Source organism: Pleurodeles waltl, chromosome 6 (assembly GCF_031143425.1).
Source record: "Pleurodeles waltl isolate 20211129_DDA chromosome 6, aPleWal1.hap1.20221129, whole genome shotgun sequence".
NCBI classification, from domain to species: domain Eukaryota; kingdom Metazoa; phylum Chordata; class Amphibia; order Caudata; family Salamandridae; genus Pleurodeles; species Pleurodeles waltl.
In genome coordinates, this window is record NC_090445.1 from 193,026,962 (window position 1) to 193,054,548 (window position 27,587).

Genomic DNA, 27,587 nt, shown 5'->3' on the forward strand with positions numbered 1-27,587 from the left:
TGATTGAGGTGTGCTCCCCACCCTGTCATGGAAGCATCTGTTGTTATTACGTATTGTGGCACTGGGTCTTGGAAAGGCCGCCCCTTGTTTAAATTTATGTTGTTCCACCACAGAAGCGAGAGGTAAGTTTGGCGGTCTATTAACACCAGATCTAGGAGGTGACCCTGTGCTTGAGACCACTGTGATGCTAGGCATTGTTGTAAGGGCCTCATGTGCAGTCTTGCGTTTGGGACAATGGCTATGCATGATGACATCATGCCTAGGAGTTGTAATACCATCTTTGCCTGTATCTTTTGTGTTGGATACATGCGTTGTATGATGGTGTTGAAATTTTGAATTCTTTGTGGACTTGGAGTGTCTACTCCTTTTGATGTGTCTATTATGGCTCCCAGGTATTGTTGTACCTTGCGTGGCAGAATTTTGGATTTTGTGAAATTGACGGTGAACCCTAGTTTGAAGAGGGTTTGTATGATATGATTTGTGTGATTTGAGCACTCTATTAACGAATGGGCCTTGATTAGCCAGTCGTCTAGATATGGGAACACATGTATTTGCTGCCTTCTTATGTGTGCTGCGACTACTGCTAGACATTTGGTAAAGACTCTTGGTGCGGTTGTTAATCCGAAAGGCAGTACCTTGAATTGGTAATGTATTCCTTTGAATACAAACCTTAGGTATTTCCTGTGCGATGGGTGTATTGGTATATGGAAATAAGCATCCTTGAGGTCTAAAGTTGCCATGTAGTCGTGCAGTTTTAGCAATGGCAATACTTCTTGTAGTGTGACCATGTGGAAGTGGTCTGATTTGATGAAAGTGTTCACTACTCTGAGGTCTAGGATTGGTCTCAGCGTTTTGTCCTTCTTTGGTATCAGAAAGTACAGTGAGTAAACTTCTGTGTTTATTTGTGTGTTTGGCACTAATTCGATTGCATTCTTTTGCAATAGTGCCTGCACTTCTATCTCCAGGAGATTGGAATGGTGTGTTGTTAAATTTTGTGCTTTTGGTGGTATGTTTGGAGGGAATTGTAGAAATTCTATGCAATAACCATGTTGGATAATTGCTAGAACCCAAGTGTCTGTAGTGATTTCCTCCCATGCTTTGTAATAATGACCTATTCTTCCCCCCACTGGTGTTGTGTGGAGGGGGTGAGTGACATGTGAGTCATTGTTTTGTAGTAGGGGTTTTGGGGCTCTGAAATCTCCCTCTATTTCTAGGGAATTGCCCTCCTCTATATTGTCCCCGAAAACCTCCTCTATACTGTCCCTGGTAAGTGGACGGTGTTGCTTGTGAGGTGCTGGCTTGTGTGCTTTGACCCCGAAACCCCCCTCGAAAGGGCGTTTTACGGAATGTGCTGTAATTCCCTCTGCTCTGCGGGGAGTAGAGTGCGCCCATGGCTTTGGCAGTGTCCGTATCTTTTTTGAGTTTCTCAATCGCTGTGTCCACTTCTGGACCGAACAGTTCTTTTTCATTAAAAGGCATATTGAGAACTGCTTGTTGAATCTCTGGTTTAAATCCAGACGTTCGGAGCCATGCATGCCTTCTGATAGTTACAGATGTATTAATTGTCCGTGCAGCTGTATCTGCAGCGTCCATGGAGGAACGTATCTGGTTGTTGGAGATGGTCTGTCCCTCCTCAACCACTTGTTTTGCCCTATTTTGGAAGTCTTTGGGCAGATGTTCAATGAGATGTTGCATCTCGTCCCAGTGGGCTCTGTCATAGCGCGCAAGTAGTGCCTGGGAGTTCGCGATGCGCCACTGGTTTGCAGCTTGTGCTGCGACTCTCTTACCAGCTGCATCGAACTTGCGGCTTTCCTTATCTGGGGGTGGTGCATCTCCAGATGTGTGAGAGTTGGCCCTTTTCCTAGCTGCTCCTACAACAACAGAGTCTGGTGGCAGCTGTGTTGTGATGAAAACCGGGTCCGTAGGAGGCGGCTTATACTTTTTTTCCACCCTTGGTGTGATTGCCCTACTTTTGACCGGGTCCTTAAATATGTCTTTTGCGTGCCGGAGCATACCAGGGAGCATAGGCAGGCTTTGGTAGGAGCTGTGGGTGGAGGAGAGTGTGTTGAACAAGAAATCATCCTCGACCTGTTCTGAGTGGAGGCTTACGTTGTGAAATTGTGCTGCTCTAGCCACCACCTGAGAGTACGCGGTGCTGTCTTCTGGTGGAGATGGTTTTGTAGGGTATGCCTCCGGGCTGTTATCTGACACTGGGGCGTCGTATAGTCCCATGCGTCCTGATCTTGGTCACCCTGGCTCATGGTGGTGTGAGCTGGGGAGTGTGATGGCGTTTGTGCTGGTGAAACGTTAATCACGGGCGGAGGAGAGGGTGGTGGTGTAACCCTTTTCACCACTTTTGGTTGTGGTGCTTGTTCCGTCTGGAACTCCAACCTTCTCTTTCTCCTAATGGGGGGAAGGGTGCTTATTTTTCCTGTCCCCTGCTGAATGAAGATACGCTTTTGCGTATGGTCCACATCAGTTGCTTGTAGCTCTTCCTCAAACCTATGCTTTTGCATTTGGGAGGTTAGCGAGTGCTCTTCTGTATAAGAGCCTGAAGCTGGGTCGCTTGCAGTTTGTTTCGGCATCGAAACTTTGTCTGCGTGTTTTTTCGGCTCCGAGGTGACTTTTTTCCTTTTCGGGGCCGAAACCTCTCGGCGTCAATCTGTTTCGGTGCCGCTGTCTCGGCGTCGAGCCGTGTCCACACCGGCATCTCGGTGTCGAGGCTTGTCTCCAGCACTTTCTCGGTCCCGAGAAGGCTGCGTGCCGGTGTCTCAACCGGAGTCGGACGATCTCGGCACTGTTTGGGCCTTTTTCGGTGCCGACGGTCGGTCACCGAATTTATGGGTCGAGCCATGGCCTGGTGGCAGTGGCGTCCCCTGGGCCTTGTAAATGTTTCTTTGTGTGGTTTTCGACGTCTTACTCACGGTTTGTGTATCGTCGAATCCTTCGGAGTCTGAGTCTTGGATCGAGAAGGTACCTTCCTCTTCTTGTTCCTCGAACTCCCGTTGGGCTGTCGGTGCGGACGCCATTTGAAGTCTTCTGGCTCGACGGTCTCGGAGTGTTTTTCGGGACCGGAACGCACGACAGGCCTCGCAGGTGTCTTCGCTGTGCTCAGGTGACAGGCACAGGTTGCAGACCAAGTGTTGGTCTGTGTAGGGGTATTTATTGTGGCATTTGGGGCAGAAACGGAACGGGGTCCGTTCCATCGGCGTTCTTCAGCACGCGGTCGGGCCGACCAGGCCCCGACGGAGGATCGAAAAACTACCCCGAAGGGCACCGGAGCTCTTCGATCTTCGATGCGGTGTGGAATCTAAGTACGCCGATCCCGAACGCAACAATACCGACGAAAATCTTCCGAAATTAACTATTTTTTCCGTTCCGAAACTCGGAGCGACAGGAACACGTCCGAACCCGATGGCGGAAAAAAAACAATCGAAGATGGAGTCGACGCCCATGCGCAATGGAGACAAAAGGAGGAGTCACTCGGTCCCGTGACTCGAAAGACTTCTTCGAAGAAAAACAACTTGTAACACTCCGGCCCAACACCAGATGGCGAGCTATTGCAGAACATGCGTATCTACAGCGACAGATGCCATCGAACATTGGGTTTTCGATTCAAGTCTGCCTGTTCCTGAAAGCTGGGAAGCTGGTGATTTTAGCACCGCAAACCCTTTGTTGATGCCATTTTCAGGGAAAAAAACCACAAGCCTTCTTCTGCAGCCACTTTTTCACATTTTTTTTTGAAGAAAAAAAAACCAAAATTTCCACTGTATTTTGGCTAATTACTTGGCCTCCTTCAGGGGAACCCACAAAGTCTGGGCACCTCTAGAATCCCTAGGATGTTGGAAAAAAAGGACGCAAATTTGGCTTGGCTAGCTTATGTGGACAAAAAGTTATGAGGACCTAAGCGCGAACTGCCCCAAATAGCCAAAAAAAGGCCTGGCACAGGAGGAGGAAAAGGCCTGGCAGCGAAGGGGTTAAAAGCTGGAAAAATGTCCCTCGCACTGACATGTTGCCAGCGAACGCAACCAGATTTCAGTGTTTGGAGTGTCCAACCTAGCTGCTTAATGGACCTGGTCCGGCTCTGTCCACGTTGCAAAAATTACATGTCACTTTGTACAATGTCTACTGCAGATGAAACAATGTTGTTTAAAGTATATATGCGGTCAGACAAGGTCCTAATCCTATTATCTGCAACAGCTAATGTTTTCTGTAAATTTTCCTGATCTATTTGCCTTAACCAGGCAGCTTCTTGTTGGGAAAGTTTCCAAATTTCATTATAAACTGCATATAACAAGCGCTTTATACGTTGTCTTCTGGCGCTTAACAGAAAATCCTTCAAGTCTGTGTTATTAGACAGGAGACTGAGGTGTTCTATGCCAGAATCTAGTGAGGAACTTTTTAACCATTGCTGGCATAATTTTTCTACACTGTATGTTGTTACTATACCTGAATGTTCTGATGACATAGTGAGGGTCTGGTTAATTCGTTCTAAACCCCCGTGGAGTTTAAAAAACACGTATGGCAACCATGTGTGTCCACTGGCCACAATAACCACCTGGGTAACCAGAAGAAGTTAGTGGAGAATAATGAAAGATCATTTTCCACCCTCCCGAAGCTCAGAGTAGTGTCAGCGTTGCTGCTCAAAACCTGTAGTTGAATATCCTGGTCTGTAGTGAGAGAGTCGGGCATTCTTCCAGGAGTCCTATAGGTCTGCTGTGCAGGATCAGCCCTATGGTGTAACTTGACATTGTCAATGTAGACGAAGCAGCTTTCTTTAGAACCAGGAAGCAGTGGTAGAATAACAGTTTTGATAGCTTGTATTCCCAGGACTGGAACTGGTCTATAATAAGAAGGACCATACTCCTTTTTCACAGCAATCTTTTCACACCCTAGATCCCTAACTTTTAGAATCCAGCCGGTAGATGTTACTGGTGCACCCTTATTCCCAAGGAAGCAGCACTGGCAGATGAGTTGTCATGGAACTGTTGTAAGTCCTGCAGGACAATGACACATTCATTTATGTCAAAAGGTGTATCTGCCACCTCCACACCAGGACCATCAAGATCTGGAACATACATATGTGTTCCAAACAGGCATTCATATGAAGTACGTCCTCCTAGGGACCCCCTCCCGGGGACCTTCTTGGCACATTTTGTGCTCTCTGGACTTCATACAGGTGGATAAGACAACTACAACCTGTGCCTAATACTCTAGCTGTTAAGGATTGCTTTAAATCCTGGTTTCATTGCTCTACAACACTGTTTCCTGTAGGAGGATATGGAGATGAATAATACAGTTGGACCCCTAACAAAGCCATGGTGTCGCTTAATGCCCTTGAGGTGAAAGCAGGGCCCTGGTATGAGTGGAAAGCCGCAACTGCATATGTGCAGATAAAGACTTGCACATCTTTAATAACGGTTCAAGCATCAGCTGAGCGCTGTGGCCATACCCATAGGAATCTGGAGCATGAGTCGACAGCTACTAGGGTGTATTTGTATGCACCATAGGGAGTCAATGGACCGCAGTGGTCCAGATACACACATTATAAAGATTTGTTGGAAATTAAGAGGGGTGTCTGCGGTGGGCGCTTGACTGTTAAACCACTTTATTTGTTGACAGATGTCATAGCAAAGGACATACTGCTTGGTCCGTTTATATAGATCTGGCCACCAGTAATGCATTTGTAATAGTGAAATAGTAGCACCACACCAGCATGGGCAGAAGCAACTCCTGCATGCGCTGCTTTGATCAACTCAGGTCTCTGATCTTGGTTGGGGGTCACACAATCACCCACCCCTGGTATTGTTACTAGGGAAGTATTTAGGCTAGCTATGCAGTAGTAGTAGTTGGCAGGATATGCCTTTGGCATTGGCTTGCTTTCACAGCAACCAATGTTTCATCATCCAACCTAGCCTGTGAATGAGTTACTGCAGCAACAGAAGCCGTAGCTACTGCTGACTTGGCCGCTTCATCAGCCAAGGTATTACCTCTAACGTGTATTCCAACACGTTGATGTCCCAATGTATGAACTACATGGACATTTGGGTAGCGTTTCTTTCAGAACTGCTTCTTTCCCTCACAGTAGTCTGTGTTTGATGGTGTTAACTTTTGAATCTCTGAACCCATTATGGCTCCAGTAATGCAGGTATTCATTGAGGGACTGGACACAGTAGTACAAATCACGAAATTAATGTCAACTGTCCTGGATCCATGTGTTCCAGTGCCATCAACAGAGCCTTGACCTCTGGTAATTGTGCTGTGCAGTCCCCTAAAGTATATGTGTAGAGGATGGAATTCACACAGGCGACGGAGTATTGATGTTTGGTGCCTACTGATGGTTGGGCTGTGCCATCAGTGTACGTAATTATTTGATACCGTTCAATTGGCAAAGTGTTTGCTGGAACTGGGGATTCTAGTTCATATTAGATCAATTCTTGAGTTTGTAATTTATGGTCAGAAACAATCAACATCAGTGGTTGTCAGAGACGTTGCCCATTGAATCCAATGTGGATATAGTGCCTTGGCATTTAGAGCGCTGGCTTTTGTCACAGCCTCGAGGGCTGGGATCGGAGATACAACAATAATGTGTTTCCCATGGGCCAGAGGTCTCTCTTTAATGACAGCCACCTGAACAGCAGACACATTTTGTTTCTGTGGGAGCAAAGCGTTGTTCATCTGTTGAATACAATTGTGATTTGTATACAATAGGAACAGTATCTCCCTCACTGAATGTTACATAGGTGAAACCAGTGCCACCAGTCATTACTCTGATGACCAAATGTGTTTTGTTGTCTCGTGTTTAAGTGTTTAGCTGCAAACATGTCTTGTTGGAATGCTGTGAGAATGTGTGTGTGTTCAACTGTCCAATATTTACTTGAAAAGTTGGGGCGTATTAAGTCATATGATGGTTTTATGCGTTGTGCATAATATGGAATGTAAGTTCTGCCAAAGTTTAAAAAGCCCAACAATGACTGGATCTTTTTGATAGTGTTTGGTGGTTGCAATTGTGCGCATCTTTCTAAAGTTGGGGAGCGAAACTCTTGCATTCATCTGATAATTCATATCCCAAAAATAGGACACTTAGGACGGCCATTTGTTTTTTCTAAAATTACGTTTGTAGCCTATGTTAGCAAATACCACAAAATGCAGCTAACCTGTCTTATATGTTTAACAAGATCATCATACGTAAAGTACATATCGTCTACGTAGGACAATGCCTCAGGGTCAATGTCGTGTAAAATTGAAGTACCACGAGCTGAAAACAATCCTGGACTGTTTTTATACCTCTGTGGGAGTTAGCAAAATACTTTCTGTGAGCCCAAAGATCTAAAACTTGTTAAATCCCTACGTCAGGCACTATATATTGGCAGAAAAAAAAGTTGGAAATATCCAAGGTTTTTTTGTATTTTTTGCGCACTATATTATTAGTAAGTGCAGTGCTGTGTGCATTTTGAATGGCAAATGTACTTGTGTGACTATTTAAATGTCTGTAGTCTAAGACTATTGGATATGAATGGTCTGGTGTAGCTACGGGGAACAACGGGGTTATTCATTTGTGAGACACATGGTTTAATTATGCCCCGATACTCTAGTTGTATGAGGATTTCCCTCAAGGGTGGTCTAGCTTCATGCTTTATTGGATGTTGAGGTTGTGACTGGGAATTAATTGGTATTAATTGGTAGGGAGAAACTTTATCCCACTCCACATGGTTACGATATAACGCCCAACCAATGGCGCAAGCCTCCCTGAGCTCTCTTGGAAGAAGGGGCGAGACAGAGGGTTCAATTGCTTTTTGCCCATATGGGAGATTATTCACAAATTCTGGTGGACAATCTTTTTCAGCCAATAAAATATAAATAGTAGCTACGCAATCCCAAAAGGGAGAGGCTGTAGCGCAGTAGGAAGAGGATGTTGCTCATCGGTCAGAGCGACCACCTCAGGAGCTAGAGATCTAGGTTCTAGCCTCAGTGCAACATCCTGTGTATCTTGGCAAATCACTCAATCTCCCCATGCCAATGGACGACGCCTTCAGCCCCTCATAGGTGATAAGCACCACTATATAAATCTACATTACGTTACAAAAGATAGTGTCAATTGTGCGCTCAATGTCTCCTTCTAATTGTATTTTTAGTTTATACACCCTGTCAGGTGTGGAGACGCACATGTCCACAGTCTCGACTAGTAAAAAGTCATTAGTTGCTTTCACCTCCAGATGCTTTTGAAGATTCCGGTGAACTATTGTGACCTCTGCCGTGCTGTCTAGCAGGGCCAGTGCCCACTTCTTGTTCTTCAGCAAAGCTCTCATCCTGAGTGGCATTTGGTATAGAAATTGCAGCCATCCTTTTCTTTTTGAATTGAGGTTTTTGTTGGGGAAGTTTCTCTTCTTTCTTAACAGAAACTTCTGAAGACCGTTGTGAGTCCTTTCTCGGTTTCACATATTCAGTTCGCTGTTCTGACTGCCCACCTCTCACTGCGTTTATCCGGTGAGTCCTGAAAGGAACAAGATTGGCGTGTATCAATATATTGATAGCTATCAGGAGTTTTTATATTACCTCTATTTCTAAGATTATAGTGGTTTTGTGGGGTCTCTGAATGCGGAGATTCTCCTATTTCTCTTTTAAGTGTTTGTTGGTTTTTAGTTATCCCAGCATTTTTTAGAACCCTCAGGTGCTTGCTTCGTAGAATCCTTATTGGAATCTATATTTTGCAGTAAGTTCAACAACTAATTGACGATCCTCAGCTACCACCAAGGTGCCTGCATCAGGATGCGGTATGTATGTAACCATTAAAGCCCAGGTAGGACCATCATTGCTCAGAGCACCTAACAATGTGTAATACTGTGTGGGGTAAGGTGCCGTCAAGTCAGTTATTATGGTCTTGAAAAGATAAGAGGTATCTCCAAGTATGTGTACGCTCTGTATTGTGCAGGCATATTAGCAGGTGTATAATGATGGAATGTATTAGTGTTCCCATTGACTGCTGGAAAGTTGACCCAAGAATAAAATGTTTCTGTTCCATAGGCTGGATAAGCCTCAACTACAAATGTTACATGACCCCCCCCCCCCGGCCTGTAAAGCCATTAGCTAACAAATGTGCAGTGAGGGGAGGTCGCATGTTTACTGCATTTACCACCCATTGCGGGTTTGGCATAGTAGATATACCTGTTCAGAGATAAGGACACTAAATGGGGAATGATCCTTTTAAGGTTCAAGCTTTAACAACTTACAGCACTGAATATGTACAGCCTATCTAGCCGAGGAGGAAATCCTCAATACCACATAAATCTCTGTATGTAGTATTGAAGTACAGAGATTCTCAGGAGAATCCGAAAATTAGTGCCTGACCCAACGCTGGCGGCACCATGTCGCGTTGCCTCTCATTGTGCCAATGAGGCTGCTGGAGTTGGGCGGCAGCATCACCTGAACTGTGGGGAACGGAGTCCAATCCCACAGCATGTGACAACTGTCGGCCTAATCTGTTTCAGACCAGCTAGCAGCACCTCATCTCTGCACAAGAGCAGGGACGATTTGTGGCAACCAGGCTCATGACAATGATTTCTCAGGGAAATCGTGGTAGATCAGATCTCATCCTTTTCTCTCAGTTACATTAGTTTCACACATGCAAAGACAAACAAAGGCAGGAAATGGTTAAAAAAGATTTATTGAATCATCTGCGTCTTAGATAAAATAACATGAAATGCAATAATTAGAATGATGAAATATGCTATAAGCAAAATGGTGACAAGGAAAGTGAATCACAGGAAAAGTCCCATCATACTGTCACTGTGCAAGATGTATATAATTCCTACCTAAGCTAGGTTAGAGCACAGCAGGATAGGCCCTAATTCGCCCGTCAGGATTCCCCCTCGGGAAGACACCATTCCCCACCCTCCTCCCCCACCCCCAATACTCGAGACAGTACTGGAGAAGCTGGTTATCTTTAGACACACCATCCCCATGTGGGCCAGGGAACCGGTGGTTTCAGCAAGCAGCTGTAACTGAGTCAGACAGCATGCAGTCATGGTCATCTGGCTGGAACCTCCCTCTAACACACATGGGACAGAGATTTTTTTTTTTATAATAAAACAACTGGTGTTCTGAGAAAGTGTCCCCACATAAAAATGTGTGTTTCTGTGAATACTAGAGACACAGTGTACCACTTGTACCGACAGTTCTATCTCACTGCAGCCTTAAGTGAAAGAATGTTGTGCTTAGAAACGTAATGCTTTCCTAGGTGAAAGGACAAGATAAAGAAAACAGACCACGAATGTGGCAGATTCTCAAAGAATAAAATCAAATGTTACTAGGCTAAAGGCCATAAGCAGCAGGGCTACTTGCTACAGTAACGCACCCACAGAATTCCTATAAAATGGCTCTACAACAAAATATCATGTGGATATCTGTGCAGCTAAACAAGCCTTCTGGAAAAACAAAATTAAGAATGCAAAGAATAAACCTAAAGACATTTTTGCATCAAAACATTTTACATCACCATCAATGAGCTTAGGACTTCCCCATTCCTCTATAAAATGGTCTGAATAATTAGCCTCTTATTTTCAGATGAAAATTCTGAATATCCAAACCAGTCTGATTAGTGGATCAAGGGGAGGTGCAGAAGCAATTGACAAACTACAGGCTAAAGGGATTCACCCAGTCAATATTACACTATCTAAATTTGATCTGATACAATGGAGAACTTGCTGCAAACTCTACGCATCTTAAAATCCAGCTCACCCACAGATCTTGATTTCCCTAAATTATTAGCTGGGGGGGCGCCCGTAATGAATCCTTTGGTTAACACTGTGCTTAACAAGTCCTTAACAACTGCAACAGTACCCTCTTCCTGGAAACAAGGCTGATCCCTCCATGCCCTCTAATTATAGGCCTATCTCCCTTCTTCCAGCCTGCAAGACCTTGCAAAAGCATGTGAACCATCACTCCTCAGCTGCAAAAGCATGTGAACCATCTACCCAGTCGCCAATAAGCTACACCATCCTAGCCAATCAGGTAGGGGTGGGGGTGGGGGGGGGGGGGGGTGTGTGTGTGTGTGTGTGTGTGTGTGTGTGTGTGTGTGTGTGTGTGTGTGTGTGTGTGTGGGGGGGGGAGGGGGGAGGGAGGGGGGGGGGATGGGAAACAAGGCAGTGCTGATAATGTTAGATTTGTCTGTGGCCTTTGACACTGTCTTCCACTAAAGACTTCTAGAGTGTCTCCATTCTATCAGGGTTACAGGATTAGCCTTGGACTAGACTGGTCTGCTTCCTTTTTTGGCCAGCCAGAGTCAATAAATTTGGACCACGACTCACTAGTCAAAACCATATGAACTGACAGTTGGAGACCCCCAGGGCTCTGCCTTAAGTCCCACCTTGTTTAATTTGTTTCTTAATCCTTTGGCCTTGATTGCTGAAGCCTTCGGGGCAAAAATGATATCTTACGTTGATGAAACACAACTGGTGCTCTCCTGTGGTAAGGGGGTTAAGATCTATCAGAGGCGCAGATTAAACTTTGTCTGTCCACCATTCACCAGTAGTTGGCTATCCACCAACTTAAGTGTATTGCGGATGAAACCAAAATTTTGTTTTCCGCTAATACTGTACTAGAATTCTAGAAAACCTTCTGGCTGGATGATGCGCTTCCCACAAGGCGCCAAGAAGATTCAGTAAAGAAACTAGGGTTTAAATTAGATGACAGTATCTCTCAAATGTCAATTTAGCTCTATAGATAGCATGTCAGTTGGAATACTTCGCTCCCTGAGAAAATTTCAACACTTATCATTTTCTGCAAAAAAGCTTGTGATTCAAGCCTTGATTACCTCTAGATTGGACTATGGTAGTGGCATATATCTGGGGCAACCAGACCAAAAATTAGATAGGCTCCAAGTTGTCCAAAACACTGCAGCCAACTTGCCAAATCAGAACACAGATGTCCCCTCCAGATGCGAGATTTGCACTGGCTTCCCATTAAAAAAAAAACAAACAAAAAAAAAAAACTGTTTAAAGGTCTGTATTGGTACCTGGTGCCTTGTACCAGTATGGAGCTGTTTACCTTAGAGCTCGGTTTAGTTTTTACAACCCTCAAAAAAATCTGAGATCAGCGAACAAACTGTTAGCCACCATTCCCTAAATTCACCAAGACTGGTGGTAGATCTCCGGCATACCAAGGTACTGTGGTATGGAATAAGCTCCCATTGGAGCTTCCAGCTCTGAGCAACAATGCAATGTTTAAAAAAAACTTATGACCTGGCTATTTGTGCAGAATTAGTGGCCTTTAAGTTTGTGATTAGACCTGTTGTACGCGGTGCTTTGCGGGCTGCAAGTCACCTCATTATCATCTGTGGGTACACCATCCTCGGCCACATAGGGGCTGGGAAGCTTGAGCACCATTGTGGTTGGGTGGTTAGAGACGTGGCTGTAAGCCCCTTCCATGGCCACAAAAGGCAGACTGGAGTTGGAGAGGGGACATAGAAAGGCCCAAGGACCTTGCTGTGCTCTTCTGTTCCTGAAGTGCTCCAGCACTGAGTCCACCTCGTATTAGAAGTGAAGGGACCCCATCAAAGGACATGTCCATGAGCGATGCCTGGACATTCCCTGAAAAGCCAATGCTTCTCAACTAGACAGGGTGAATAAGTGCCACTGATGAAGAAATCGATCGTATCCAGCCCACAGTGGATTGCAAACTTAGATGAGTCCCTCCTGTCAGCAATAGTTAGGGAGAGTATGACTCAGGCCTTCTCCAAGACCATATGCAGCCCCTGTTTACTAGAGTTCCAGACTGAGTGAGAATAATGGCCAAAAGAGCACACTGTGTTCACTGACGGCAGTTCCAGGCTGGTAGAAGAAAACATCACGCCTAAAGCATACAGCCTCTTGGAATCCCTGTCTAGTGGAGGAGTAGTGAATGCGTCTGGATTTCCTTTGGAAGTGGAGGTTTAGACCACCAAGTTTTCTGGGGTGGGTTAGGAAGTAGCGGGGGGGGTTCCCTGGAGCAGGGGAATGGCAGCGGGCAATTGACTATTCACAAGAGCCCCTCTGCAGGGTTTGGACCAGGTCCAGAGTAGGAAATCTGTGAGGGCTTCAATAAAATGGAGAAGTGGTTCGGAAGGGGTAACTCCTGGCTGAAGCATCTCGGTCCAGTGGTTCGTCTTGACAGTCATAGAGGGAACATGAAGGCTTGAAGTCCTCGGCCACCCTCCTTACCACCATTGCAACAGAGACCCCATCCTCTGTAGCCCCAGGAGGGGGAGGGGAGAGAAAGGGGAGGAGAAGGTTGGGGTGGGGGTGGGGGGGGGGGTTTGGAATTCAAGCCAGTATCTGGCACCTGCCATATCCTCACACTAGTGGTCGTTGTTTGGATCTAGGACTGGTAAGCATAAGGGTACAATGGCCTTTTCCAATCTTCCACAAGTCCTAACCCATAAAAATAGGGCTCAGGCATCGGTCTGGATGGAATAGCTCCATTCAGCAGGCAGAGTCTACGTCAGATGATGACCATCAGGCTCTGTGTCCGAGATAAGAATTGGGGTGGTGCCGCAGGGGACATCAGCTGTAGGATCGGCGCCGGGGAAGTTCGAGGTGGTTCGACAGGCATTGGTCCAGATCCATTCAAGGATTCAAGAGGACTGACTGGCTCCGGGGGAAGAACCCCCAGAACCCAAGGGCATACCAGCAGGGACCTGTTACCCAAATATGAGGTGCATGGCCACATAAAACTCATGGAGTTTGCCAGCAGTCACTCCAGGAAATTCAGAGAGGCTCGGAGACTGCCCAGGGGCTGGTTCAACTGCAGAGGCAGGCCTTGAATGCAGACTTTCCCATGTCGCATCGGATGACTGACAGATGGGTGAAGACAAAGACCTCTTTGACTTCTTGTTTATCTTTTTTGTGGGACTCAGTTGAACATCCATATGACTGGTGTTCAGTGGGTCGCTCGTTGAGTGTCAAGGAGCTTGAGGGAATCGCTCCTTCAAGGCCTTGGGGTTGCATGGCAAGAAAAAAAGACGCAGATCTTGTCATTGTGTTCGCGCTAGAGGCACCAGAGGTAGGCGAAGTGGGTCAGTCACCGACATTTGCCGGTGACAGGTGCCACGGGCTTAAAACCAGCCTTCCTTGTAGCCATCCTTGGCACACCAGAAGACAATGTCTCCAAAAAATGTCCAACAAGAGGTCAGTCAAAAAGTAGCTGAGGGTAGCGCTTCTCCAGATCTGTGTTGACTGGCATGGAAATAAAAACTCATGTCATTACGCTGGGGTGGAGCCAACATAAGCACCGCGGATGTTAATTCCAGCGCCGAATGACACCACTTACCGGTGCACAGGGGTACTGCTCACCCAAAAATATCCAGATCCAGTCTGATACCTGGGGATAATTGTAAACTGAGGAATCTGTGGCTAGAAGTCTCTATCAGATATGGTTGTTTATCTGATAAAATTACTACCAGTCAATAAATCTGCTTATTTCAGAATTGTTTTTACCACTGCATGAATTTAGAAGGGAATGCTTCAAAGAAACGACCAACTTTTCAGATCTGAAACGCTGTTGCACATGTTGTGCCACCCACCATCTTTCTAACACCCAGGAAGGAATGGTTTCTTACCTGTAACTCCAGTTCTCTCGTAGGGGTATTTCCATGATAGTCATAAGCATTGAATAGTTCCGCGCGCCTGCGGGGACCCCGGAGCACTGATGTGAAGTATATTCTTAAGTGCAAACACCAGCCGTTTAAAGAAAAGGTCTGTCAAAAAACACTTACGAATAACATTGTGCAGCCTATGTGAACAGCTACACAGGCCAAATTGTTGAAAAGAAAATCAATAGTAGTGTAAATTCATGTTCAAACACCTATTTATTCTAGAAATGTAATAACAAATACATTCTCATACTTTATTTACACCTCTGATGAGAATAAAACAATGCAGGGCAGTGTAGCCCATAGGCTGCCATTATACAGAATGTAAATAGAGCTGTGCCTTTAAGAAAAGTAAAGTCTTCCTGTTTCCCATCATGCACAGCAAAAGGCAGTTGCCTCAGTTCTTTTTTGGAGGCTATTACCTGACATGAAGAAAAAACAAAACATTTGTTGGAGTACCCACCTCCATAATATTCATGTTCTATGTCAACTCCACCGGGGAGGAGGGAGGGTTGCTTATGACTATCATGGAAATACCCCTACGAGAGAACTGGAGTTACAGGTAAGAAACCATTCCTTCTCTCGTAGGGGATTTCCATGTATAGTCATAAGCATTGAATAGAGTAGCAAGCCCATCCCCATAGCCGCGGTGGAGTCGATATAAGAATACTGAGAAAAACATGAATCATGCAAACAAATTCTTGAGCAAAGCCTGTCCAACCTGAGCATCTGCCCTAGCGTCTGTATCAAGGCAGTAATGCTTAGTAAAGGTATGGACCGACCTCCAAGTGGCAGCCTTGCATATTTCTGCCAAAGGGACATTTCTCATCAAGGCTACAGTAGCTGCTTTCCCTCTGGTCGAGTGGGCTTTTGGTCTACCACCAAGGGATTTGTTTGCTAACTGATAACATAACATTATACATGAAACAATCCACCTGGATAAAGATTGTTTAGATGTGCCCAAACCTGTTCTGATTGGGCCATAGTTAATAAAAAGCTGTTGTGATTTTCGTAAGCTTTTTGTCCTGTCCAAGTAAAATTTCAATACTCTCTTTACATCCAGAGAGTGCAGAGTTCTCTCAGCAGGAGTAGCTGGATTCTGAAAGAAAGTCGGTAATGAAATTGTTTGGTTCACATGGAAGTCGGAGACTACCTTAGGTAGAAATTTTGGATGAGTTCTCATTACCACTTTTGCAGAATGAAAAACCGTGTAGGGTTCCTGAGCGCAAAGGGCCTGGATTTCGCTGACCCTACGCGCTGAAGTGATTGCCACCAGAAAAGCAGCTTTCCATGTGAGATGCTGCAGCGATGCCTTGTGTATCGGCTCGAATGGCGGCAGCATCAGACGTGATAAGACAACGTTCAGTTCCCATGGAGGAGAAGGCTTTCTAATGGGAGGAAAAACCTTTTTTAAACCTTCTAGGAAATCCTTAATAATCGGAATCCGAAAAAAGGAAGTTTGTGAAGGACTCTTTCTGTATGCTGTTCTCGCCGCGAAGTGAACTTTTATTGACGACAGTTGTAAGCCCGATTTTGCCAAACTTAACAAGTATGGTAAGATAGATTGTTCTCCACAAGAAACCGGGTCAATGTTGTTGTGTAAACACCAAATGCAGAATCTCTTCCACTTGCTTGCATAGGCTGATCGTGTGGAAGGGCGTTTTGCTTCCCTCAGAATTTCCATACAGTCCTGAGGTAAGTTCAAATGTCCATATTGCACTAGCTCAGGAGCCATGCTGCCAAACTCAACGATGAGGGGTTGGGATGAGATATCTGCCCTCTGAACTTCGTGAGAAGGTCCGGGCGATATGGTAGCCTGATGTGTGGTTTGAGTGACCGGTGAAGAAGGTCTGGGAACCACCACTGGCGTGGCCACTCCGGAGCAATTAGGATCATTTTGGTCTGAGCATTGGACAGCTTCTGGAGAACTGCCGGAATCAGGGGAAGCGGTGGAAAGGCGTAAAGAAATGCCCCTGACCAGCTTATCCATAGGGCATTCCCCAGTGTCCCTGGATGGTAATATCTGGAGGCGAAGTTTTGGCATTTTTTGTTTTCTGGGGTTGCGAATAGGTCTGTAGAAGGGGTACCCCAGAGTGCGAAAATGGAATGAACGACGTCGTCGTGTAGTACCCATTCGTGGTTCTCGCTTATTACCCGACTGAGGGCATCCGCTTGAACATTCTGGATGCCGGGCAGGTGAGTTGCCACTAGCGACAGGTTCCTGGCTAGAAGCCAATGCCAGATTGTCTGGGCCTCTCTGGATAAAATTCTGGACCTGGTGCCTCCTTGTTTGTTCACGTAGTACATAGTGGCCACGTTGTCTGTCTGAAGAAGGAGAGTTTCCGTTCTCAGAGAGGGAAGGAAGGCTTTGAGCGCAAGGTGGACTGCGCGAAGTTCCAGCAGGTTGATGTGATAGAGACTCTCTTTCTGTGACCACTCGCCTTGGACTCGAAGATGTTCCATGTGCGCCCCCCATCCGAGCAGTGACGCATCTGTTACGATGGTTTGAGATGGAGGTCGTTGTTGGAACGGAATCCCCACCAAGAGATTGCTGGGCAAACACCACCACTTGAGGGATTGTAGGGTGTGAGGAGACAGCAGGACTTTGTTCTCCCAATCGTCCCTCAGTTGACACCACTGATCCTCTAGATTTTCCTGCAATGGTCTCATATGGAGACGAGCATTGGGAACCAGATGGATACAAGACGACCATCGAGCCCAGTAGAGAAGCTATTATTCTTGCAGTGGCTTGAGGTCTTTCCTGCAGTTATTTGCACTTTTGGAGAATCGATAACCGTCGTTCCTCCGAAGGAAACACCTTTCCTAGCTTGGTATCTACAATGGCCCCTAAGTAATGCAACCTCTGAACAGGTGTTGCTGTTGATTTCAGAAGATTGACTTGAAGACCAAGTTTTTGTAGCAGTTGTAGAGTCCATTCGAAATGCTGCTGTGCCTCGAGATAGCTGGAGGCCTTTATGAGCCAATCGTCTAGATAGGGATAGACGAATATTCGCTGTTTCCTCAAGTGGGCGGCTACTACCGCCATGCATTTGGAAAAAGTCCTTGGCGCTGATTTTAGGCCGAACGGTAGAACTGCAAATTGGTAATGGCGTTTTCCGACAGTGAACCTTAGGAATTTTCGATGTTTCTTGGCTACTGGGATATGGAAGTAAGCGTCGCAAAGATCTATCGCACATAGCCAGTCGCCCTGACGTAAATGTGGGTAAATTTGGTGTAAGGCTAACATCCTGAATTTTTCTTTGCGAATCCATTTGTTTGCTGTCCTCAGATCTAAGATGGGACGAAACTCTTGTTTGTCTTTTTTCTGTACAAGGAAATATCTCGAATAAATCCCCTTCCCATGTTGGCTGATGGGAACGGGTTCTATGGCTCTTTTTTGCAATAGGATATTGACCTCTAACTGCAGAGCTTCGAGATGGTGGTTGGCTGTTTTGGGTGGAACAGATGGTGGAGAACTGGTGAATCTGAGAGCGTAACCATGTCTCACAATATTCAATACCCAGGCGTCTGTTGTGATGCGTAGCCACTCGTCTAGATGATTTGAGATACTTCCCCCTACCGGAGTGGGTAACGGAGGAGGGGGAAGCAAAGATTCAGGGCCTAGACGTGGGAGTTTGTCGAGGTGTCTGGGTCTGAGGTGTTGAACGACCCCTTGTCGACTTTCTGGAGAAGCCCCTCTGATGCTGCTGCTGCTGCTGTTGCTGAGGGCGTGAAGACGACCAATGTGGAGCCTGATACCTGTGGGTGAACAGTCTTCTTTGATATGGGCGGAATCCCTTTCGCTGTTCTTTAGGTCGCTCTATGCCTACCGCTTTTAAGGTATCCAGCTCCGACTTCATTCTGGCCATCTCATCATCGGCATGAGAGCCGAATAAAGTGGAGCCTGAGAAAGGCAGGTTCTGTATCCTCTGCTGTGCTTCGGGTTTAAGCGATGTAAGCCGCAGCCATGCATGTCTCCTGAGCGCTATACCATGAGCATAGTTATGTGCGGATAGAGTTGAAGCATCTGCCGCAGCACTTATGATCTGGTTAGAAACCATTGCTCCCTCGCTCACGACCTCTAGGAAATCTTCCCTTTTGTCCCTAGGGAGATGCTCTGAGAACTGTAGTATAGAGTCCCAGAGGGATCGATCATATCTCCCTAATAAAGCAGTGGCACTGGCTGCTTTCATGGTGATAGATGCCGTCGAGCATACTTTTCTTCCTGCAGCATCGATCTTTCTGCTTTCTTTGTCTGGGGGAGCAGAGGAAGACGGTGACGTCGAATGCGATTTCTTCGCTGCCACTATAACTACCGAGTCTGGTACTGGGTCCGACCTCAAGAATAGAGGATCTTGCTCTGGTGGACGGTACTTTTTAATGAGTCTGGAAGGAGCAGACTTTGTTGTAGCCGGCGTGAGAAAAATGTCCATTGCCGGTTCAATAAGACCCGGAACCAGTGGAAGTAAAGGTCGTGAAGATGTCCTTTGATGCAAGGTCTCAAAGATTACTGATGTCGATTGGGTTGGAGCTGCTAGCGGGATATTCAGCTTGGTTGCCCCTCTCACTAAGACCTCCTGAAATGTGTTGACATCATCTATGGGAGACACTCTTGGGGATGGTGAGTCTGATAAGGTTGGAGAGTAGTCTCGTGTGGACGATGAAGAATGTCCATGATGTGATTGACGACGGTGCCATGAGGTAGATGTACGTCTCGAGGAATAACCAGAACGCCCTGCAGATCGCGTTGGAGTCCTCGGAACAGGTTCTGGAGGAGGCGCCGGAAGAGGAGCCGTAGGTGTTACCGGCGTCTGTGGTAAAGGCGACTGCCTTTGTGAGAGCTGTGGTGATGCTGGAAGTAGGATAAGCGAGGCCGAGGATTCTGAGGTTGTATAAACCCTTCTAGGCCTCTTAGATGGTCTTCTCGACGTCGAAGCACTCCTCGACGTCGAACTGCGGTGACGCCGAGTGCCTCTAGACGTCGACTCGTCTCGCCGCTGAGAACCTCTCGACGACGAACCTCGACTTCGGTGCAGTGACGGTGAACGCCTCCGACGGCGAACACTCTCTCTCGACGGCGATCTCCCTCGCCGTGTCGACGGCGAGCCCGACTCGGATCTCCTTGGCGTGGACTGTGTTCGCCGTGTCGACGGCGACCCAGATCCTCTCGACGTCGGGTGTCTTCGCCGCCTCGACGGCGAAATAGCTGTCGACGGCGAACGATGTCGTTTTCTCGCCGGCGAAGCACTCCTCGACGGCGAACATGTTGGCGCCGTTCCCTGCTTCTACGTCGACGCTCTCGACGTCGTCGGAGATCTATGTCGTTTTTCAGCAGGTCTGGAAGGAGTCATGGAGGAAACAGGTTGAGCCCTGGTAGAAGTCTGACCTTCTCCTCGCTCTGTAGTGGAATGGCCACTTTTTCTCCTGTCCTCTTTCGCCTGGAGTCGGATCTTCTCTCTGTCACGAAGGGTTCTTCTAGAGAAGGTTTTACAGATGTCACACGACTCCGGTTTGTGGCTGGATGGAAGACAAATTATACAGACCCTATGTGAATCTGTTTTAGCCTTCTTTCTTCCACAAGAAGGACATTTATCAAAAAGTGAAGGCATTTCTAACTAGAAAAACCTCAAAATTCTGTCAGAATTTAACAGAAATCAGTAGAAAATGATCACTCAAAGGTAAAAACGTCGAGTGAAAATGAAATTCAGAAGATATTTCAATGAATTTCTGTCACAAAAGCTTTTGTGAGGTAGAGCTCAATGCTTCAGGGTCCTGTCAGCAGGAGCCGGAAAAAAGAACTGAGGCAACTGCCTTTTGCTGTGCATGATGGGAAACAGGAAGACTTTACTTTTCTTAAAGGCACAGCTCTATTTACATTCTGTATAATGGCAGCCTATGGGCTACACTGCCCTGCATTGTTTTATTCTCATCAGAGGTGTAAATAAAGTATGAGAATGTATTTGTTATTACATTTCTAGAATAAATAGGTGTTTGAACATGAATTTACACTACTATTGATTTTCTTTTCAACAATTTGGCCTGTGTAGCTGTTCACATAGGCTGCACAATGTTATTCTTAAGTGTTTTTTGACAGACCTTTTCTTTAAACGGCTGGTGTTTGCACTTAAGAATATACTTCACATCAGTGCTCCGGGGTCCCCGCAGGCGCGCGGAACTATTCAATGCTTATGACTATACATGGAAATCCCCTACGAGAGAAGTGATGGTTCACTGTTTTTTTTTTTTTAAAGAAAGTGGTGTTTAAACCTTTAGAGAGTTGCTGGACTGATTTACGACTGGTGGAATCTCTGAATAAATGTATGGATGTGATGGAAGAAAACTGTAACAACTTATTTCTCTGTAGATTTTCTAAAAATAATATGGAGGTGGTTACACCATAAACATCTTTCATGACCCTCATCAGTGTTTAGGAATTAATACTGCTTATGGAGACATCTCAGGGACGATAAGGTTTGTGCCTCCACCATGATTACATTTTAAGTCTTACGAACAGTTTTGTTTTGAACTTTTTATAAATATTTGCATGGTTTTAATTAACGCATGCACAACACATGCAAAAAAATAAACTAAGCCATACAGAACTTCTCCACTCTCAAAGTAATACATACAAGATTAAGATTTCTGGGTGAGTACCCCAAACTACTGGAAAATATGATACCATACCCCAGCTCTAGACAGCAGACCGGATGTAGTACAAGTTCCACCCATAAATGGATACACAATAGTGGGATCTGTAGGTCTGTCTATAGGCAAGTGTCTGAATTATGTCCCATTTCAACGGGAATCTTGGCAGACTAGTTAGGACTCCGCATCGAAAAATGCATAATTAAGTACAGTGGAGGAATAAGTTGTAAAATAAGTGAAGTTCTTTTGTTGAATAGTGTAGAGGGATAACTGTGTCTGCAGTTCATACAGCGGTCTAATAAGCATAAATAACTCAATGAAGTCTAGTGCACAACACATCCATTATTAGAAATACGATTAGAAATAAATAAGGATTTAAGACCATGTGAACAAATTAACACACACATAAAGTGCAAACGGCTTCCTGTACGGGTGTCCCTGCTCTAGGAAAGTTAGTGACAAAGTAATCTAGTGGTAGAGTGAGGTCTTAAAACCCTTACAAAGCTTCAAATGACTTTCAATCATAAGTTGAGCGGAGATAGAGTTCCATAATTTAGGTGGTAGATAGAAATAAGCTCAGTTCTCCTATCTTGAGCAGGTAATGTGAGGAATTGTTAGCAATAAACCAGCTCAATTTCCGTGCAGGGACATACAAGAGAATCCTTTACTGCAGTGGTTCCCGCCTTCTGTAGATCCCAATTTTATTACCGGAACCCGGGGACCCCCACTGAATCATTACTGGAATCCAGGGACCACTCTACTGAGTTATTACTGGAAGCTAGAGACTTAATCTGTTAATATTATTTAATTTTCTAAGCAGTCGTGGACCCCCAAGGGTCCCTGTACCACAGTTTGGGAACCAGTGCTTTACTGCATAAAGCCCAGTCCTGATTGGTTTAAAAAAAAAAAAAAAAGGTAAATTGTACAGGATAAAGAATAGGACTAATAATTATGGATCTGGCTGCAAATGACACAACAATGCATGTCACCTGAATAAAACGAGGAAGGTTCGCCAGTGGGGTAATTTAGATGTTAAACAGGCAGGACCCAATGAAGAGCCCTACGGGACTCCACCATTTGTTGGCTTGGATTCTGGGCAGTAGCTAATCATAAATGTACTGTTTTAAAGCGACTACACACAAAGAATACAAGCCATTCCAGTTAATGGCATATAATCACCACCAGAAAACCATTACTTGATGCTGAAAAATGCACTGTCTTGATAACCTGTAACTGTTTTTGGATTTATGTTCTTCATAAATTAATGTCTATTGCCAAATATAAATCTACAGAAGTAGCAATGAATTTGTTACATGAAAAAGCCAGTTTCCAACATTGTGAATCTGATAAAATTGCCCCATTCCAGCTACTCGCAAAAGTGAAATTTTGTACATTCATCATTTCCAAAGCAGTAATCTACAAACGTGCAACTAATGTGCAATGTGCTAAAAAGCAATAAAACACCAAAAGTGTGGTGTATTGTCCCACAGCTAAAAATTGCCACACACATCCACGTAAACCTTTTTTGAAGTATATTTGTCAGTGATTTTACATTCTTAAATTTTTAATTTTTCAATGAACCAAAATAAAAATTAAAATGACAAAAAAATTAAATTCAAGGATACCATTGAAGGGGTGTTTATATGTGTTCATAAATGGCATTGTCAGCCACTAGGTGTCATGCTTCATCATAAATTGCACTGAGCCACTGGATTAGATGTTTGTTTTCACTTAAGGGAGGATCTGGCCTGGCAGTTCGGGTGAGACTGTTCCCATGGGGAGCAGGGTCGAGACTGATTTGCACATGGCTGGGTCCAAACTGAATTGGTATGGTCAATGCAAAAAAAAGATGGATTCAACCCAGATCTGTGACTGGGGGTGGATGATGACAATGTTGAGCATACCGTCTATCAACTTTCTGTGTTGCTATAGTTGCCCTAAATTAGAAGGGTACTCCCAGATTAGAGTCCCATGCTCTCTGTGCCACTGGATTCACGATAGCCTGGCTCATGAGGGGTGACACCCAGACACCGGTCCCAGGATGCTTGTTTCCGGACCTGAGAGGACGTTATCTGGCAGTTCAGGCCGACTATTTTAAAAAGTGAGCAGGGTTGAGACTGAATACATATGGCTGGGTCCAAACTGGGGCGGCATGAGCAAAAATGCTGACGGATTTAACTGGATACGTGACTGGGGGTGAAGGGTTGGCAATGTTTCGCATTCCATAATTTATCTTTTTGTATTGCTATATGATCCTGGTGATTACATCAAACCTATTTCTAACTAGGAAGGAGGTTTCTGGGTTGAATAGAACTCCCATTCATAACGATGGGTATTATATCGCAGGTGACAATTTCCACTTCCGTGCAGATACAGGTGAAAACAATCTAAATATATAAAAATCGGTGCTCTGGTGAGAAACCAAAAACGAACTGGTGTAAAAGCAGGAACGTTTACAAAAACACATCTCACAACCTGCTTATAAAGACACACAGCTTACAGTGGCATGGGCTCATAATAACCCTCACCCCACTGAGTGATTCCAGGTGCGATGTTATTATCCTTCTTTGGGCTAGAGTCAGAGCCCCCTGCCCCAAATGAGCGACAACATACTACACATAGGGCCAATACGTCCTTTCCAGTAGAGATGCTAGGTCGTTTTCACACTGACCACATAAAATAGTTATGATCTGTTGGGCCTTATCTTTCATTTCTATGATGAAACGTACGGAATCTCTAGGATAGACACACAACCTATCAGATAAATCTATATTCAAGGTACTGTGTCAAATGGTGGCAGTTGTGGACGTATAGACTTGTTCTCTTAATAGTACTGTGGATATACCCAACCCTGATGTGATGTACACTCTAATTGCTGTATAACTCAACTGATTAATTATTCACTTGTTTTTCTTGCTTTAATTTGTCTATACATGCCTTAAAACCCAATAAAGAGCCACTGGCAAATAAAGACATACGTAGTACATTCGGTGAGTTTGAGCTCTCTATAACACCAGCAATACATCTCCAAAATCACCGGCGCTTCTGTTTGTTTGAAGGTTGTTTGACTGAATTCAACTCACCTCACATCGAAAAGGTTTCTCCCCAGAGTGCTGCAAGGAGTGCACTTTGAGAGACATACTGCGCTTGAAGGACTTCCCACAAGTTTCACATGTAAATGGCATATCCTTTGTATGTGCTGAAAAACAAAACGGAAGTAGAATTAACAACGAGTAGAAGTATGCAGCAGCAATATAAAAGACATAGGAAAACGTTTCATCACTAGATTTTCGAATTTATTGTATTTAGACAATAAAGTCGGTAAAAAAGCAAACAGGTTTTTAAAGAAACAGTACGCATGATTCTCATATGGGCTGTTAAAAAAAAAATCGTAAAAACTAAAACCATATAAGGTGCAAATGCGTTGTCACTTAATCATCATAATATCGTTTAGCAGATGAAAACTCAACAGGTCCACAATTTGGCATGGAACTTCTGGCAAGATGACTGAAAATTAAAATCTATAAACACTTGCTAACTGCATAAGCTAATACTATTGTTTGCAGTAGTAATGTACGGAGTTAAAAATGCTATTCTTCTACGAAATGTACAGTGCAAAATCAAGTGCAGATCAAGAGAGACAATCATTATGTAGGCAGGATTTGTTTTTTTAAATTTACAAAAAGACGGGCAGACAAAGTTTGTGTCAATACAATTGACAACGAATAATTCATACCCAGGTGATGATTCTGATTAGATGGAGCTTAAAAAAACAAATTAATTTACAAAGAAATGACCAGGCATCAAAGTTTGTGTGAATCCCTTATCCACAATTAACACTGTCGTAGGATCATGGATAAAATTACAAAGTGCCATGTGCTACAAACTATCCCTAGTCCACGAGGGTATGACATCGTACAATATAAAAGGAGAGTCTATAGAGACTGACACCAAGGAAAAACCTGGTAGTTCTTCAAATTACTCATTCGACACAACAAGCATTTCATTGGCAGGTGAACAATCTGATTAGATGATCTAAAAAAAAAAAAAAAAAAAATATACATTTACAAATAAATGGCCAAAGATTAAAGTTTGTATCAATACCTTATCCGCCATAAACACTGCCATATGATCATGAGTAGAATTGCAAAGTGTCATGTGCTAACAACTGTCCTTGGTCCACCAGGGTACGAGACTGACTGATGATAAAGAGAGTTTACAGAGACTGACAGCAAGGGAGAGCCTGGTGGTTTGAGTTACTATCAGGATAGTTAGGGTTGGCAGCTTTGACTGTCAAATTGTTTGTAAACTAGGGTAAGGATCAGATCGCAACCCTGTACTAGCAGCCTGACCAATGCAACCACATGTGCTCCTTGGCTCAATTATGGTAACCAAAACAAGGTGGCATCACAACTGTACAACAGCTGCACTATGAATCATCCACTCCCGAAATCCACAGATATCTGGAAACACAGAAGCTGGTAAGCTTCCTATGCGTGGAAAGGAGGCTATCATCAAACTGAAAACATACAGGAATCTGACACTTTTCAATTTTTAAAGAGTTTAAGCATAGCTAATTATATAAGCTATCAGACAGTTGTACATCGAATGCTCAGAAAACAATACCATTTACTATACAGAAAGAGAAAAATAATTTTATGGTGATAAATAAAGCAGTTTCATCAGGTCTCTCAGCAGAACCTCCTCCACCAAGTATCATTGTGTATGGAATATTGTGGAGGAGAGAAACTGATGTCTTCAAGCAATGAGGTGTAGCAAGAGTACAACAGCAATTATAAATGTGATGGCTTTCAGAATTTCCTGCATCATACAATAACCATTCATCATTTACTGTATTTCTCCAGCTGCTGGGCGTTTTAAGGTTGTTGCTGAGGTCCATTTGATGACAATTAACAACAAACACATGAAATGTATTTACTCCTTTGCAGGGCCGCTGAGATGAGGACCCTTACCTTAATTTTGACAGCACAACAAGGAGAGAGATTCCTCCATTCAGATACAACGGAACCAGTGACTGAAGAACATTGCAGAAGTATGTGGTTAGAATGGTTAATCTTGTTTTTCTAAACAGATGTAGCTGGTGCATTTTGGCAGTATGAGCTTACATTATCAAATATGAATTGATTTAAAGCTCATCAGTTGTAAAATGAAACTAGGGCAGTGTAAAGTTCATAACATTGCACTGCTCAAGCCACTGTTGAATATCTTGAGTGTTTTTTACTGTGTGAAGCTTTAGAAAGCATGGGTTACCCAGCATTTGCTAAAGCAATCTAAAATAATTATGATGGTCAAATGTCACATCTAATACAAAACGAAAAGACAGAAATATGTTGATAGAGAACATTGCAAATACAGCATAAATGCACTCTCATGCAGGGGTGTGGAATTTTACAAAAGATCTACTTGTCCAAAGGACGCGTTGCATTTGAAATCTACCTGTCCTGTTAAAATAGTTCACACCTCCATTTGGTACCATGTAATGAGATGACAAATTATAGAATTGTTCTCACATCAAAGCCTTGATAATATCCTCTGGGATTATGCCAGGACTTATTTTGTTAGAGCTTAAATTCTAGCAAGGCCTTCATTATGCTACCTTAATGATTATACTGGACATCTAACATATTACATTTCTCTTTATGTCAAATCCTGGAACATTCCCAGACATGAATGAATGAATGAATGGATTTTCTTTATACCAACTTTCATACCACCACAGAACTGTGAATATGCCTGCACTTTAATTATGCCAGTGTTCTGATGAAAGCTCATTTCAGTGTATATGATTGTTCTAATCATATTACTGCTCTTTAGTTTCCAATGAAGCATCTCATAAATTGCTTTGGAAAATTTATTTTTTAAGGATTTACTCCATCACAAAATGTTACTGTATCCAGATTATACTTGCAGTTCAGTGCTTAGGTTACCTAATGAGGGCCAACGAGACCACTCACAGTCTGGCCTTCTCCCCTTAACTAAAACTGGTAATTCTTGGGGAAATCTCTTGCCTCAGTTCGCTTGTTTGCTATAAGGTCAGTATATACCAAATGCTAGATAAATTAATGGTTTTCATTTTACAACTAAATAAATCCTGCAAGCCACTGTCAGAATCAAATGTTATGGGCTCAATTACCTACGCTATGTGCACATGTACTTTTGGCTTAAGCTAGTAAAAGTTGGCTTTGTACTGCTTTCTGTAAGAGCAATTTTCACAGGGGTGTGAATGTCTTATATGTAAGGGAATTCAACAACTCTTCTCCAACCCTTTCTATCCTAGAAAAGAGTAAATGTACTG

General features: G+C 44.2%; 1 protein-coding gene across 5 annotated transcripts in view; it reads right to left on the reverse strand.

Moving 5' to 3' along the window:
- Nucleotides 1-27,587, reverse strand: part of ZNF652 (zinc finger protein 652) — a 292,555-nt gene that overhangs the window by 67,527 nt on the left and 197,441 nt on the right. For all 5 annotated transcript variants that reach the window (XM_069237791.1, XM_069237787.1, XM_069237788.1 and 2 more), the window contains one exon: nucleotides 24,355-24,470. In XM_069237791.1, the coding sequence (XP_069093892.1) occupies nucleotides 24,355-24,470 (116 nt within the window). The remainder of the gene's footprint in view (nucleotides 1-24,354; nucleotides 24,471-27,587) is intronic.